The 16,129-nt window shown below is 40.8% G+C and overlaps 1 protein-coding gene across 1 annotated transcript in view; it reads right to left on the bottom strand.

Annotated features, from left to right (window-relative positions):
- Positions 1-16,129, bottom strand: part of nbas (NBAS subunit of NRZ tethering complex) — a 151,888-nt gene that overhangs the window by 49,814 nt on the left and 85,945 nt on the right. The window contains exons 42-44 of the mRNA XM_069158355.1: positions 9,882-10,105; positions 9,526-9,636; positions 2,727-2,977 (exon numbers count right to left, since the gene is read on the bottom strand). Coding sequence (XP_069014456.1) covers positions 2,727-2,977; positions 9,526-9,636; positions 9,882-10,105 — 586 coding nt within the window. The remainder of the gene's footprint in view (positions 1-2,726; positions 2,978-9,525; positions 9,637-9,881; positions 10,106-16,129) is intronic.

Consider the following 16,129-nt stretch of genomic DNA (forward strand, 5'->3'; position numbering starts at 1 on the left):
CACACACACACACACACACACACACACACACTAGTTTCAGACAGGCCCAGACGGACACTTAAACCGCAGATAAGAGTTACATGCACTTACACATGTACTCTGTGTCTCTCCCATGCCCCAGCCACTACCTCTTTCTGCCTCTGTCTCTTCAAAGCTGCATCTCATCCTCTTCCTCAGGAGAGGCCACTCAGACAGTTACCTGGTACCGAGTCTGTGATGAATATTGGACACACCACCTGTCTCTAAACTGTCTAAACGCCTCTCTAAGTACATCTGAGTGTATTGGTTTGTCTGCTTAGGACTGCAAATGAGTCGTGTGTGTCAGAGTTAGTAGAGAGTTAGTGACCCTGGAGTCACCACAACAACCTGTGTGCCAATTTTGCGACAGGGAGTGTGACTGTGTGTGTGTGTGTGTGTGTGTGTGTGTGTGTGTGTGTGTGTGTGTGTGTGTGTGTGTGTGTGTGTGTGTGTGTGTGTGTTCGCGAGAGAGACACACAGTACAGAAGGTCTTAGCTTGTAAATGTTAATGTCACAAAGTCAGTATATGTGCCAGTACATGACTATTGATGCATTTGATTTAGTGAGTGTAATGTACATATATTAGTGTTCATGCTGCTGATGCTGTGCAACTGACTGTTTAATAAATCACTCCCCTAGAATAGAAGTCTAATTGTAGCTTCGATACTGCAACAAGGCTTTGGATTTCTCTACATGAATAACGAACATGAATGGGGCTGTAGTAAGAGAGACATTCAGCTTTTGCATTTTGCAGGGTAGTGGTTTGGTTTTGTCTTTCCAAGGCCACAAACACAATCCTCACTGGAATGGACTACATTATATTTCTTTCACATAAGCATCATTAGCACTGTAAAAGCTAGTTGAAGGCAACATTAGCAGCTCTGCACTACCTTTCATTAAAATCATAAAAGCTTGTCCTCCAGCCAACTTAACCCACCCCACATAGCCTTATCTTTGCCGTAAACATTCATTTGTCTTTATCCTCCAACCTTTTACTCTTGGAATGCTAGACATGAAAACATGGCTGGAAAACACAAACAAGTATGTCAGCTAAGCAGCCAAAAGCATCTTGTGTTCCGAGTTTACAATTTCCTTTAATACTGGGCTGGGACACTTCAAAACAAGAACAACGCTGCTCTTTATGTTCATGTCTTGCATGGTTCATCAACTGCTGAGGATGCAACTTTTTGCCTGGGACACATGCAGTATATAGCCACCAGGATCTACATCAAGTCAGCTGGGAACTCAACAAACTCACAAGGCTAATATTAGCTTAATAGGCCAGGTAGGTAAAGCTGATGAAATCTGTCAAGGAATTTTAGCAGGTAAAAATGACACATGGCGCCCATGAATAAGGGAAAGCTGCGTTTTGCTACTTCTGAAATCAAGGAGTAATTCAAAAAAGAGTTTTGCAAAGTGAATCTGCTTTCAGTTTTCATACAGTAATTGTGCAAGATTGAAACTGAAAAGCAGCAGTGGCGGTTTGAGCATTAAGTAAATTGCCTTTTTGTTATTTCAAGTTAAAGTGCATCTAAGTCTTGATGGGGATGTATCCAAGGTGTGTGTATGTGATTTGCGCATGTGTGTTCCTGTGTGTTAAACAGAGACATGTGTCACCGGTTAAAGCTGTGGTGCCATCAGGAGCAGAAGGAGGAAGTGAGGCGTGAAAACGCAGCTGACACCCGGCTGACCTTTACTGAACTTCAGCAAGAAGTGACACCACCTTCACCCGTACACAACAAAGTTTGAACACTCTCGCCCGGAGTGCTGAACCGCTGACATGCTGCAACCTGGTGATGATGTCCTCGTAGAGCACTTGCTGCGATGATGTCACTCAAGTGCATTAGCGTGAAATGTTTAGAGTTTTGTCTGTTTTAACCCGACGACTCTTTAGTTTAAGGAAACTGTGACCTCAGCTGACGGAAAAGAAAAAGAGGAATCGGGGAAGCTCAAAGGACAAGATGCATTCGAGATAAAAGACACTATGTGTGGAAGGAGAGGGATGTCACTGGGCACGTTTTATCTGTTCTTCACAGGGAAATATTAGCAACTTTTCTAGTTTCATGTATTCATCTGCTGTATTTTTTAAGATTCTACATGACAGTCACTGACTCAAAGGTTATCTGGAGACCAGAACGACCCCTAAACGCCTAATATTGAAGTTATCACTAGATTCTACAATTTACCGATGTTTACTAAATGACTCACAGGCTATTAGTAGATGCTAGCTAGCTGGCTGCGCACAGAAAAGACTCCACTTACTGCAGAACATGCAACTCAGGCAGGTGTGCTGCAAAAAAAATGGTTTAAAAGAATGAAGTAAGGAGTTGTAATGTAAGATTGACCTGAATTGAAACGGGTTGAAAAGGGATTTTATCTACATGGGCTCTTGCATAAATGTTGCAAAAGTTAAGTGTTGAAAATAAAATCATGTTAGTGTGGATGTAGCCAAGGTGGCAAAATTTGGTACCAAATAATAAGTCATGTTTTGATATTAATATCGAAGCAAGTCTATCTGTGTCATCAAAGTATCGCAGTTTGGTGCCCAGCCTCTTGTGTTTATTGTGTTGATAATTTCACACATGCATCTTTTGGTTCATGGGGTTACACTTTAAATAACGCTAGGCCACCCACTAATTACGCAACAGATCCGCCATCCCACTTTTAACAACAGAGGGGGGAAAAAAAAAAAGCAGTGTACAGCTCACCGTTGGCAACAGCTCGAAGCTTCTTGAGCAGTTTGACGTGAGAGTCTGGCTTGATGGTGGTGGTGACGTAAGGCTCACAGCCTGCAGCATCTAGTAAGGTGTAGTAGTAGAGCAGGCGGCCGAGGTCTGTTCCCTCCACGGTGGGAAGAACATATTTGGTCATGTGGCCGTAAAAGGCCTGAGGGTTACTCTTCAACGTCTCAAACAGGCCGAGGGATTCGTTCCGGGTTTCGATGTCTTTGGTGGAAAGACTTCAAGTGGAAATGAAAAGGGGATGAAAAAGACAGACGGAGAGAGACAAATTTGTAATTAGTAAAATATATGGAAGTGAATATACAGTAAACACACAGCATCAATCCAGCCTATTATAAGTTCAGAGCTTTTACATGTGTTGCTGTAAACACCTGCTGTGTGTGATGCCTTCAGTACAAAAACATCTGTGGTTACACAGGATGGGAACACTTCAGATACAGGCTTTTGTTCAAATAATAAAAAAAAAGAAACAAAAACAAATTAAGATCCGAGTTGTTCACAAAAGCAGCAATACCCATCATGCCTGAAAAAGATAAGAAAAAAAAAAAACAGCAATACTGACAAAAAAAAACAAAAAAAAAAACACATTTCATCAGCAGAAAATCAAAGCAGGACGATAACCAGCAGTGGAGACTATTTGGTTGCAAAGTAATTCCTGAAAACAGCGTCGCAAAAACAGCATAGCGATCTGCAGGCTTATCACCAAAGATACAGTCCCTCAAAAAAAAAAAGAGAGAGAGAGAGATGAGGATTTCATAGATTACTACTGAGAATAAATTTAAGAACTTGATCAGCTCTGACATAAAAGAGGCAAAATGAGGAGAGACTACGAAGAGAAGACAGAGAGACTAAGAGAGGAAGAGATAGGGAGCTGGGGGAGATACTGAGTTCAGATGATGGAAAAGATGTGTGGAAACCTATTCAGTGAGTTGCGCACGACTTGTGCACTGATTTGCTCAACGTGTTTTGCCACAAAACTAAAAGTCAGCAGCAGCAGGTGGTCTGAAGAATGAGAGAAACGGTGAGAAGAACACACCAGAGAGGAGACAGAGCAAAAACTGGGACAACCACAAACAAACAAGGCGAGATGCAAAGAGTGAAAACGTAAACGGCGACGTGAAGCTGGTTGCTGGTAGTCACTGAGGGGCTCTGAGCGATCCGCGGCTGGCTGAGGAGAGTGTTCGTGTGAATGGAAGTCTGTTTATCTGTCAGAAAGGGGCAACATCAAAGAGGACAATGCTTCCTCTGGGCTCTCCGTCACAGCTAGCTGGGAGGCTTTCGCTAATGAAAAAAATACTGAGGGAGAGCGGCAGCGGACAATAAGCTCGATAATGTAAATAACACTAATCATCCACAGTGTAGGGGCTCTAATAAGACTGAAGTCAACAGAACAACTAACTCAAAGTGAAGACTCTTTCACTCACTCTTCCTATTGTCCCTTTCCTAAGTGCACACCGAGGCAGCCTGTCATCCCAATCAAAGTCTGACGCTCCATGATTTAATCGCATTAGCACCGAAGTGACTGAAAGCACCATGGCAGGAGAAGAATGGAGACCTGCTCAGGCCGGGCTGTTTGAAGGGTGTCATGAGTTTTATTTGGCAGGTGCATACAGGCAGAAATACAGATAGGAGATCCTTCGTGACTTTCAGCGTCTCTCTGGTCAGCATATCTGTCTGTGATAGCTATATTACTAGTCTGCCAATTTGTTTGTGCCCGTTTCTGGAATGGCCCACACACTAATTCTGTAAACACCATCTGCAAACACAGGCACGTGGTCCTCTTTGAAGACGTAGATATTTTATCCAATGTTCCGAATTTTTTTTAAATTATTGACGATATGACCAAACTCATTTTTAGATCGACAGAATTACAAACTGTAAAGCCTTCGCTCACCACTGTGAACTTTACTCACGGTAGGATGGCAACTCACAGGTGCTTGCACTGATGCACTTTCATATACAAGGACATTCTTTGTTGCTTTAATCTTATCTATGTATATGTAACACAGAAGTTTGACGGACTGTATTCTTTGCGGTCCGCAGACTTTTATATGTTGTCTACCAAATGTTTGTACAGAGTTTGGTAAAAGAGTTTTTAGGACATCTTTACCCTCAGACTGAAATCTGTAACAAGTTTTAAAACTAAGTGATTTGACTTTGTTGAATGCTTTTACATCCATTTTGAAAGATTGCACTTTTATTTCTTGGGATGCTTTATATTGGCTGCACTTTCTTTGTGCAAGCTAGTTTGGGAAATTAGCATGTTAACATTGTTTAAATAAATAAAAAATGTTAGGGCTAATGTCATTATTTTTGCATGTATTTTGGTATAAACCTGATTAATAAACAAATATAAATTTGGACCTGAGGACCTGATATTGCCTCTAGTCCTGCTGCTAGCATGACTTAAAATATGTTCTTTATGTATTTTGTTCCAGGGAAGAAATGTATTTTTATAAGCAACATTAATAACTTTCAAGACACTATCACAAGTGCAGCTGAGCTGGGAGAGGAACAACAGCAAAGCCAGCCTCCAGTGGTATGTGGCACATGTTTCCACATGGCACAGCGAGGTAAGTGAGGAGCTGATGGCATAAATGAACTGACTGCTGTTTGAAGTGCCTCGATGTGCCATGCATGTAGCACGTCCAGTCTAAAATAGCAAAATAGCCACTGATTCAATTCAGTCAGGTAGGTTGTTATTGTAGCACTGAAACCATTAAAGAACCAAAGGTTGTGCAGCTGTACTTTGCTGTCCACGTCCAGTTCTCTCTGGTTGTCCCCCATGACTCTAAGAAGCACGCCTTCAGTCATGCCCCAGGTCATGGTCATGCTCCAGGCTCAAACCTCGCAGAGTCTCTGTAGGCAGCACATCATCAGGCTCTAAATAGCAAAATCAACAGCAAACAACTGCAGCAGAACACAGAGTGTACTGCAGCTAACTTGAGTGCAGCAACAACACGATTCACAGTGAAGGCTGCAAATGTGCTTATTTATTAAATGCAGCGCAATAAACAAGCACACAGAAAGACACGTGTGCAGTCACTTCATCAGAAAGAGGTACTGTGTATCACATAATTAGCAGCGAAAAGAATATGATGCAAACAATATCATGTATATTTACTGAAGTGACAGCTAGACAGCTGGTAACGTGTCAGCATCCTCTTTTAGAAGCTAAGACTCTTGTTTCTAGAAATTACCTAATGCTGAAAAGCAACTGTCAGTCACTTCCCACTAATTCACATTTAAAAATCAAAATATAGGCAACATCATACCAGAATAAGCCTATTAAAAAAAAATATAGCAGTTTAGGTGGAACTTCAGCGAGAGGGAAGTAGAGGAACTTTACTGAGGCAGCAGTGACTGCAGTTCACAATATTCTTAAAGTAATGATGTGATTTGCATGCCACAAGGTCCCTGGAAGGGTGAAGTGGCAGGAGCCTGGTGTGGACAGAGCAAAGTAGAAGTAAAGTCCAAATGAAGTGGATTTCATAAAAGGAAATAGCTCTGCTGTTAAGAGGAGTCTTCACAGGCAGTATGTGGATTTTGGTATTGCAGGAATCAAAGAGAAAAAGTCTTTTTACGGTGTTTTCTATTGATCCAGAACATTTTCAGCTGCTCGAAATGTTCCAATCAACCTGCAGTGTGATGCTGCCAATTTCTGATATAATTTGAGCTTTAATTTGCCAGATGAGATTCCTAGATGTTCAACTGGACAGAGCAGATACACATTTTTTTTTTTTTTTAAAGGTGTACCCTTTGCATCTGAGGATTGCTCGTTAGACTCAAAGCAAAACACATCTTGTCTTAGGAATAGTCAGAAGGCACATGCCACAAAAGACTATTTATGTCTCACCACAGGCAAACACTGATTTTCCATTAAAAGCAGCGCAAGATAGAAACTGACATGAGGAGCTTGGAGCTGTGTTATTTGAAATGTGTGTATCCTAAGCTGTACACAAAATAAAAAAAAAAAAGGTTATCTGAATGGGTGAGCGAGGGCACAACATTCAAAGCTTAAAAAGCTTTAGCAGGTGATTTCGTCATCTTTCTCTTTTTGGACAATTCGTTTAGGTGGTTTAATAGCTGTCATTAGCGTGTCAATAAAAGTGGCTAAAATTCACGTCCCTAAAGGGACCCTGCGTACATCTGCAGCGCCCTACGAACAGAGAGAAAAGCTGATGATGGCGGTGTTTAGCAGCGCATTGATTCCTCTAAAGCGTTTATTCTGTGTTAATGGGACTGTCTCAGGGACCCTCGGGCTCCATCGTCCATCTCCTCTTCCTCCACATATCTGCCACCCCCCCCAAACACCCACACCGATTCTGTGGGTATTTCTCAAACTAATGACCTTTCTCTTCCTCCTATTGTATTTTTAAACAGTTAACAATGAATACTTTTTCCTCGTTTGACCTGAAATATATTAATGCATTTTTATGTTTGTTGTGCTTTGACCATATTACCACCATATGTGTTATTTTCCTGCAGATATCTACAGTGGTTTTAGAGCACTGGTATGTATCAGGATTCACCTGTGTGTTACCAATTTACCCCGCTATTACACCCAATAATACTTCTCTGTGAAATGCCATCAGTAAATACATTTCCCCTGCTCTAAAAGTCAGTAATGTTACCTCAAAGGCAAAGATACAGATATCACGTTAATCTTAAAAAGAAAATTAAAAATTAGTCAGTATGTTTTGCTCTTCAAAAGATAAAGCTAACAGAGCTTTGAAAAGCTGACAGCATTCAACACTCAGTGCAGCCAGGACAGTGAATAAATTTTTCGCCACAGGCTCTCGAAAACATTTATTTGGGAGCGTTGTTCTCTCAGGTCGACCTCGTGCTTCTTTTGAGTTTGAAATCAATTATTTTTAAGGATTTTGGATTAAAATGTGACAACTTTTTTTTTAATTTTTATTAATCTTAACCCTCTCAGTCCTAAACAAGCAGCTTGTATTGCAGATTTTCTTTCTCTGAATAACCAGACGTATTTGAAAATGAATATTTATTCCTTTGGTTTGCGAATTTGCAGAAAAAAATTGTCATGTGGGGTTGTAGTAGGGGGGGGAAGTGGGACTGGATACCCAGGGCCCCAGTGCAGGAGGGGCCCTTGAGAAGCCTGGAATATAGGCTATACTGTATGTTGAGAAAGGAGGAATGAAATGTAAAGACTTAAATCACAGATCAATAGTACTCTGAATCAAAAAGAATAGGGCCCACAGAGACTGCTTATTTACAGTATAGGACCCAGAATTGTGTGTCTAATATGTGAGTGTATTACATAACAGTAATTCATCTAATCCATGGCATATGCCAGGTTTGCGGTGAAAATGACAGGAGCTATATGGTCCTAAGATTTAGAAACTTTTACTCAGGTTTTCAAATCATCCAATGTTGCTAAACATTTAGATTTTGGGTCATTAACGGTTAACAAGTACCGTGATTATTTAATAAAAAATATTTGTATATATAATCAGTAAATACAGTTACTGAAGCAACTATTCAGTGAAGTCTTTGGAGCCTTGATTGCTATAACAACACACAAGAACTGCTTGTTACAAGATAGCGTGGTAGCTTATTTTGCTTAAAAGGAACAAGGCTATTGAAATGTTGACTGACAATAAAATAGACGTAATTAGAGTCCAGTAGACAGGACACCAGTGGTCTGCTGGGACTGACAGGATTAACCCAAACACTGCCCTCAGAACTGGACCTGATCCCAGGGCTCTGCACTGTAGCTGGCTGCTGCTGCTGCTAAACAGGTAGCATGAGTGAAATGCAAAGAATTTATTTCCCTACAAGGATCAATAAAAGTCTGAATTCCATTTTGCACCCGTGCTCCTGTCTGTATACATCTTTCCTTTCAATTTTCCCTGTCTGCTCTATATCATTCCCTGTGCCCATCCATCCGTTAAATCAATACGCATATTGCAGATGCTTCTAGTCAAGATTAGAGTATGAATATTCTTCACACATTTGTCATGATCTTGAGATTTTGGTGGAAACACACACACAAAGTAGCTGTGGTCGGGTTTGAGGAAGGTATAGGTTGTAATTTATCGTTAAGTGGAGTCCATAAACCATTTCCTTATATCAGAATGCGACAGAAGGTTATTTATCGCAGATGCACACACATGTGTACACACGTACACACACACACACACACACACACACACACACACACACACACACACACACACACACACACACACCAACTCTGCTGCAAAGGCATTCTATTAAAACAAGGAAAAGGTGCAGAGCTAGTCAGATACCCAGCTATGATGTCAAACAGCAGATAAGTTATGGAAATAGACTCTGACACGCTCACATCCTCTCACTCTCAAAAACACACACACATTCACAACATGTTTGATTTACACTGGGGAGTTTTAAGTGTGTTTTCTATGTAGGCGAGTTTTGTCAGAGCAGAGGCAGCGGCGCCACTTAATTTTTTTTTTTTTTTTTCATTACACTGGTTATGTTTTATTTGTGCAGACACAGATACCCCTCTTGTATTTAAAATTCTGAATAGAATAAATAAATAAACAGGAGCAATACATGTATCTTTATCAAAATAAACATGTATCTTAGGGACAGACGAAAGACAAACTGATGAGATGAGTGATGTGAATTAACAAATACAAAGTAAAATTAGATGAAAAACGCACCGGGAGAGCTTATGTGATAGTGTCTGTATTTGTGTGTGTGTGTGTGTGTGTGTGTGTGTGTGTGTGTGTGTGTGTGTGTGTGTGTGTGCATGTACCCGCTGTCTGTAAAGAGGAACTCGAGGTGAGTCATGTAGACCTCCCACAGAGGGACACTGTAGCGCTTAGCCAGAGACAGGGCGATTCTGTACACGCCGTCCTCCAGAGTCCTTAACACACACAGAAAGGCAAGCAAACCATCAGATTTCATCTCATTAAAGCAGAAAGGATAATAATTCCCAGTCATATGCATACGTGGTATACATTTCTTTTTTCAAACTGAATAAAGTGCACCCTTCTGACATGAGAACCAATCCACTGCAGAAATGATTATTTCCAACCACAATTATATCCAGCAGACACACACACACACACACACACACACACACACACACATACACATACACATACTTACTCTGTGAGACCAAGGATGGTCTCCTTCTTGTAATCAGAGTCAGAGCTGAAGCGCTTGACGTCCACGCCGCGGCCCAACCCCTGTAACACCTGCGCCTGGGTGAAGTCTGTCAGACGCTCGTTGTACATGTGCAGCTGGCTGATCAACTTCTGCAGCTCCTCCGACCAATCCGAATAGGAGGACACGTGCTGTGTGACCAATCTGATCAACTCTTTTGGGTCAGCCTATGAAAAAGGGGGGGAAAAAAACTCATGTTTACGAACAAAAGAGCAATGGAATCTTCGCAATGGGGGAATGAACATGTTGGCTACTGATTTAGAATTACTGCCAGCTTACTGGCTTTTAAACTTGCTCCACTCATACACTGCAATAAGGAGCATTGGGTGACAGTAGGCCACGTTTGAAATATTGAGTGTATATAAAAGGACGTAGCTTCCGGGTCCGAAAAATTAGGCTGATGCGGAAGTGCCTTAAGCTGTCACAGAGCAGCTAGAGGTCGACTCCAAAAAACCTCCGGCTTCAATCAACTCGTCTCATAAAATTTGAAGTCAATACATTTTTTCACAGGTTACTTCTGTCTTGCTACGTAAAATCACTCCTTCTTAGTGTTCTGGTCGTCCATCTGAAAATAATCCCGTCATTGATTAGAAAATAAGACTCAAAAGCCGTGATTTTGGGGATGTGTGTGTGTTTGGATTGACAGGTCTGTAGCGCAGTCAGGTTACAGCTATCGGTGAGCGGTACGTAGTATCGTTGGGTTTTCCAATCAGATTGAGTCAGATCCCATGCTTGCTCCCCACAGTTCATCCAGATACGGTCACCTTTGGCTACAAATCGCTTCGAACTAGAAAGATGGTGCCGGCCAATATCCGAACTTGAGGCCTCATTACGGCCGTTCACAAACCAATGAGTGACATCACTGTTGGTTGCCGCTTGGTTTGAAAGTATTTACTAATTTTATTTTTATTTGTTTCAGTCAATACCTTTAAAAACCCTAAAAATAAATATTTAGTAAAATGATAAAATGGTCAAATGTTTTTGTTCCATATGAAAAAAAGTCTATTTGATGGATGTGGCTAATTGTTAACCAGTTTCTACAGATTTTTATATCCACTCTTCCTTTTCTTTTCTGACTATGTTTTAACCACTCTCTAATGCAAGTCTTACCTATAGAGTGATACAGGAGGTGCACTACACTGTTTAAGCCCTGTTTGAGCAAATGCAAACTGCCCTTAAGGCTTATCATTAAAGAAAGTCACACACTGAGCTTCAAACACCCTGCACCGCATGGTATCTAAAACTTCACAGGTCTTCAGCTGCTATGCCGTGACAAACTAATGAGGCTATTTTCAAAAATGGCAGCAATTTTCAAAAAATCTGAAGGAAAAGGTAAGGACAGATGAACTTCCCTGGCTGCGCTTCGATAATTCTGCTTCCAGAAAGTCAGACTGCTACACCTGATTTAAAGCAGGCAATTTAATGTTCGGAGTTTTCTCCTACATGTCAAAAAAGTATGGGTAAACGTATGAGGAACGAGCTGCTACCGTGATTTTAGGCCTATGGGGAACACGATAGTGGATGCACGTTTATGATGAAGCGTGTCGTGCAGAGGGACAGGTAGGTCAATGTTGTATCTCTCTCATCACCTCTTTTTTAATTAAATGAGCTGGCAATCGTATATGCTGTCGCCCAGCAGGATGAGATGGTTTATTTGTTGATCTTATTTGCATAAGGTAATTATGGCTGCTGGAAATGTGTGAGCTTGAAAAACAGAGGTGTGTGTCTCTTCTTGCTCTCAGCATGTGTGTGTGTGTGTGTGTGTGTGTGTGTGTGTGTGTGTGTGTGTGTGTGTGTGTGTGTGTGTGTGTGTGTGTGTGTGTGTGTGTGTGTGTATCTTTTGATGTGGCCTTAGCGGCAGCCATGGTGGCTGATTCGCAGTTCAAAAGCAGGGCAGGAAGGGGAGTTAGGAGCAGAGTTAGAAAAGGAAGCATATTAAAAGTGTAATGGGTATAGGTAGGAAGTCAGAGAGGGGAGCCAAGATATGAGAGGGAATAGTTGGGAGGGAAACAGAGAGGAGACGGAAAAGGAGAAGGAAAAGAAAGAGAAAGAGAAAGAAAAAAGCTGAGGTATTTGTTAATGCTGGCTCCAACTTGGACACTATTTTTCAGAAATGGAAGAATGACACATAAAGCAGAACATAGAGAGCGAGAAGAAAGTCTGCTGAGACTGTGATGGACAGGCCGATGTTTGAAGAACATTAGTGAAATAAGGCTTTCATGATGAAATACTGTTTGCATTATCTTCCTCACTCTCTCTGGCATTCATCTACAGTGCTGTGTCCTGTCGGGATTATACTCCCAACCCTCCATTTCTCAAAAATTTGTCATCCTTCCTCCCTCATTACTAAAGAATCTCTGAAATCCTTCTTTCTAGTAAGTACTCTATACAATCCCAGTTGTCTCCAAAGTCAGCAAATGAAACGTCTTTCCTGTTTTTTTTCTTATATAATTACTTGCTTATTTTACTTCAAAATATCTTAAAAAGCTGTGTGTAGTTGATCTTCAAAAGGAGGAGTGTATAAATTGTATGTAAAGTGTAATTGCATTAAGTAGTGTGTGATGTTACACAGCTGGGAGGAAGCCAACTCTCTCTAACTCCCCTTCAGCTATTCCACAGCTGCCACAGGCTCTTTTCTCTGTACTCCCCTCCTCGCTATGACGCTTCTGAAGAGGGAACAGTGTAAAAATAAAAAAGACTGTGTCACAGTCTCAAATCTCTTCAACCACGCTTGCACTCTCATTTTCAGTCTTAATTTCCCATGTTATTATATTTCAGCTATTCCAACTCTGCAGCCAGTGCAAATCCTGTTTCCCAGGCTGCCTGGGTAAATAATGAAATAAAGTATTTTTGTTGTGACTCTTTGAGTTTGTCAAGTGACTCTTTTAGTTTGTTAATTTTATTAATGTAACCAAATATTAATAGAACATCATTCAGTGCGGTTTTGCACGGTACCACCCACTGTTTATTTCCTGCAGGTGTTAGCACTATTTCAAACGTTCATAGTCTGCTAGTACTGGAAAGTTATGCAAACAAGTTAGATGTGTACCACCACAGAACTTTCATCTTCTCATTGTAATAGTTTTAGAAAGGAATGCCATATTTGGAAAATTCTGATAAAATGCATAGCAGAGTATAGAGCTAGATAAGCTCACAAGTAGCGCCCGGCTGTAAGCACAGCGGTGCTTTGGCTGAAATGTCAATGTTAGAACGCTAACATGCGCGCAATGACAATGCTAACATTAGGATGTTTAAGAGGTAAAATGTTTACCATGTTTGCCAGGCATGTTAGACTACTAAGCATTTGGTAAGTAGCACTAAACACAAAGTAAAGCTGAGGCTGATGGGAATCTCATGTACTATGTGTAATCAAAAGGTTCAGAGACTGCAACTATAACAACCAACAACTGTACCAGATTTAAATCTGGTTGCCAAATCAGGCCAGTAGGCGTGGTGGCGAGCAACGATTATGTTGTGGCGGCCGAGGAAAGAGTGAACGGGCGTGTTGTCATGTTGGGCAACCCAAGTGCCATCGTGCAACAGTTCAGGTCAAATGTTTTCCATCAGACGCCTCAGAACGTCACAGCAGGACTTGTTGTGGACAGTCTGACCCCGGAGGACAAATTTACGATAGACAACTCTGCGAAAGTTAAAGAAAACCGCTCCTGGCCATCCCGCTGTCTTTGGTCTTGGAGAGTAACTTTTGTCCCTGAAGCACCAAAGTCAGCGGATATTCTGGGGCCATAAATGGCTTTAAAAAAAAAAAAAAAAAAGAAAGAAAGAAATTCATGGCTATCCATCACAGTTGCTGAGATATCTTATTTGGCTGCAAAAGAGAAGGTTCAACCAAAGGCGAGAACAGCAAACCAAATAACATTACAACCAATTGCGTGTTGGTTGTAGTACTAATGCTGCCAAAAATATGGTATCTTGTATCTTCCAAGCAGTCTGGAAGTCAACGTAATTAAGTCATTGTCTAAATTCATCACAAGGGTCTCATGACCAAAAACATTAGTTTCTACAGACAAAAAAGCTATCAAAAGCTGTTTTGGTGATCATCAGTCAATTTGATATGCGTTATCATTTTATCAACCAAAATCAGTGGCACAAAAAAAGAACACCCTCACACACATACAAACATGCACAAACACATACATACAAATTTCTCACATAAATTAACACTTTGTTTCTCTCTTTCTGTGGTGAGGATCACATTAAGGTTATCGAGAAACAGTCATGTCTTCCCTCTCCAGAGAGTAACCTTGTAATGATCCTAATGAGTTGTATTTACGCCATGCCTAACACTTAGCTATACAGTCAGTGGCTTCATTAGCACTAATTCTGTAAATGGTGTATACAGTATGTGCACATAATTAGTAAGAAGGCGAGGGGGGAAAATAAACAATGCATCAGTTTTAAAGGAATAATCACTCTATAAACAGGCTCAACTGTACTGTGGGTCATAATACACCATGAAGAGGACTGATCACAAGCAAGACACAAAGCTGCCAAGACGACTGCAAAGGCACGAGCAAGAGGAGCAGGAGTAACTTAGCGCAGACCCGTGCATCTAATCAAAGGTTTAGAGACGACACAGTCTCAAACATTCCTAGTCAGCTGCAACAGTGCATTTAGAGTTCGCATGTTTGACTAATAAGGCCCTTTTCTGCAGTGACTCTGCTTTACAGGGCTCCCCTGGTTAAAATACAGACTGCTAATGATTGCGGTACAAGAGTGCAATTTGTAAAAGTCCACAATTTGTACAAAAAGAGGGAGGCAAAGTCACTGGATTTGTGGTTCTTTTCCATGATGGAGTAAGTCATTCAGTCCAACTCATTATTCCAGTCAATTCAACAACAGGGAGCAAGCTCAGTGGTCCAGCACTTCCAAGGTCAGCTCCCCTGACCCACAGCTAGAGTCCTGTTGTGACCATGAATTGAAAAAAAAACAAAAAAAACACGATGCCTGTGGCCAATGGAAAATGTCTGTAGATGTACGTAAAGTGCTGTTTTATCAAGGGATATCAGTGTTATTAGGCAAGAGTTTTTACATTTGCTAACAATATAATTTCTGTCTAGTGATTTCTTTGGTAAACTTTATCTTTAAGTCTTAAAAATGAAACACTTTATCCTTTGTTACCTTCGGGTTGTATCAGAAAACAGATTTATAAACTTAATAACGGTGAAAGTATTGTTTCCAGTTAACTGGCTTCATTTGAGTATATGAACTGAAAGTAAAAGCACCTAACAAAGATTTGTGGGCTTTTATTCTAAAACTAAATGTTGTAATGAGATTTGCGAAGAGCTAAGCAGTTTTTCTGCATGATAAACTCCAGAGTCATGCTCGCTGTGTGCATGTTAGTATTGTGTATTTTTTTTAAATCTACGTCGGTGTGTGTGTAGCATAAGTGTGGGTGATCAATACTCAATGAGTGAGAGAATGGTGACTGCAGGCAAAGATAAATGGTTGAGTGAAAAATCTCAATCTCTTTACTCAGCACATTGCAAAACAACAGCTGCACATTCACAGCCACAATTATGCTAAGCATACGCTTTCTCTCCCACAGACACACACACAATTAAGTAGAAACACGCATTTTAAAAAATTGACAAGCACAGGTAAATGGCACTGAACACTTCCATAAACACGGGCTATTTTGCAATATCGTGTAAACACCAACAATTACGGTAAAGAGCACCCCTATTTCGCAAATGAGCACTTTAGCCAATATAATGAAAACTTCTAGCGTGAGCAAGTGGAAATCAGCTCATACGCCTTGGGGAATAATGGAAATCCAGCCTCCATGTCGCCAAGCCTCAAGTTGCTCCGACATACCTGGGAGCCATAATCAGATGGGAAAGTAACAGTTAAAGACCTTGAAAGTCAATAGCGGGCAACAGAATGCTCAAGAAGCAGAGAGCTGACTGTTGTAAAAACCTCTTTACCGAGTAATACAAGACAACTGAACAAGCTTAACATGGTGAAAGCAATATCTCTAAAAAGGAATAAAAATGTCATCCCTTGATTAAATAAACTGCGACGTAGATGCTACATGGTAGCAAACGAGCAGACTAATGTATTAATGTTATATTGAGAGAGGTGAAAAATTTAAATGTGGCTGTGGGATCACTGTTTTATTTCCATGGCTTGAATAAACACACAAAATAAGACTGAATAAGTCTCCACACAAT

This window comes from Embiotoca jacksoni, unplaced genomic scaffold (assembly GCF_022577435.1).
Source record: "Embiotoca jacksoni isolate LCO1_2020_lvr unplaced genomic scaffold, fEmbJac1.0.p SCAF_23, whole genome shotgun sequence".
Taxonomy (NCBI): domain Eukaryota; kingdom Metazoa; phylum Chordata; class Actinopteri; family Embiotocidae; genus Embiotoca; species Embiotoca jacksoni.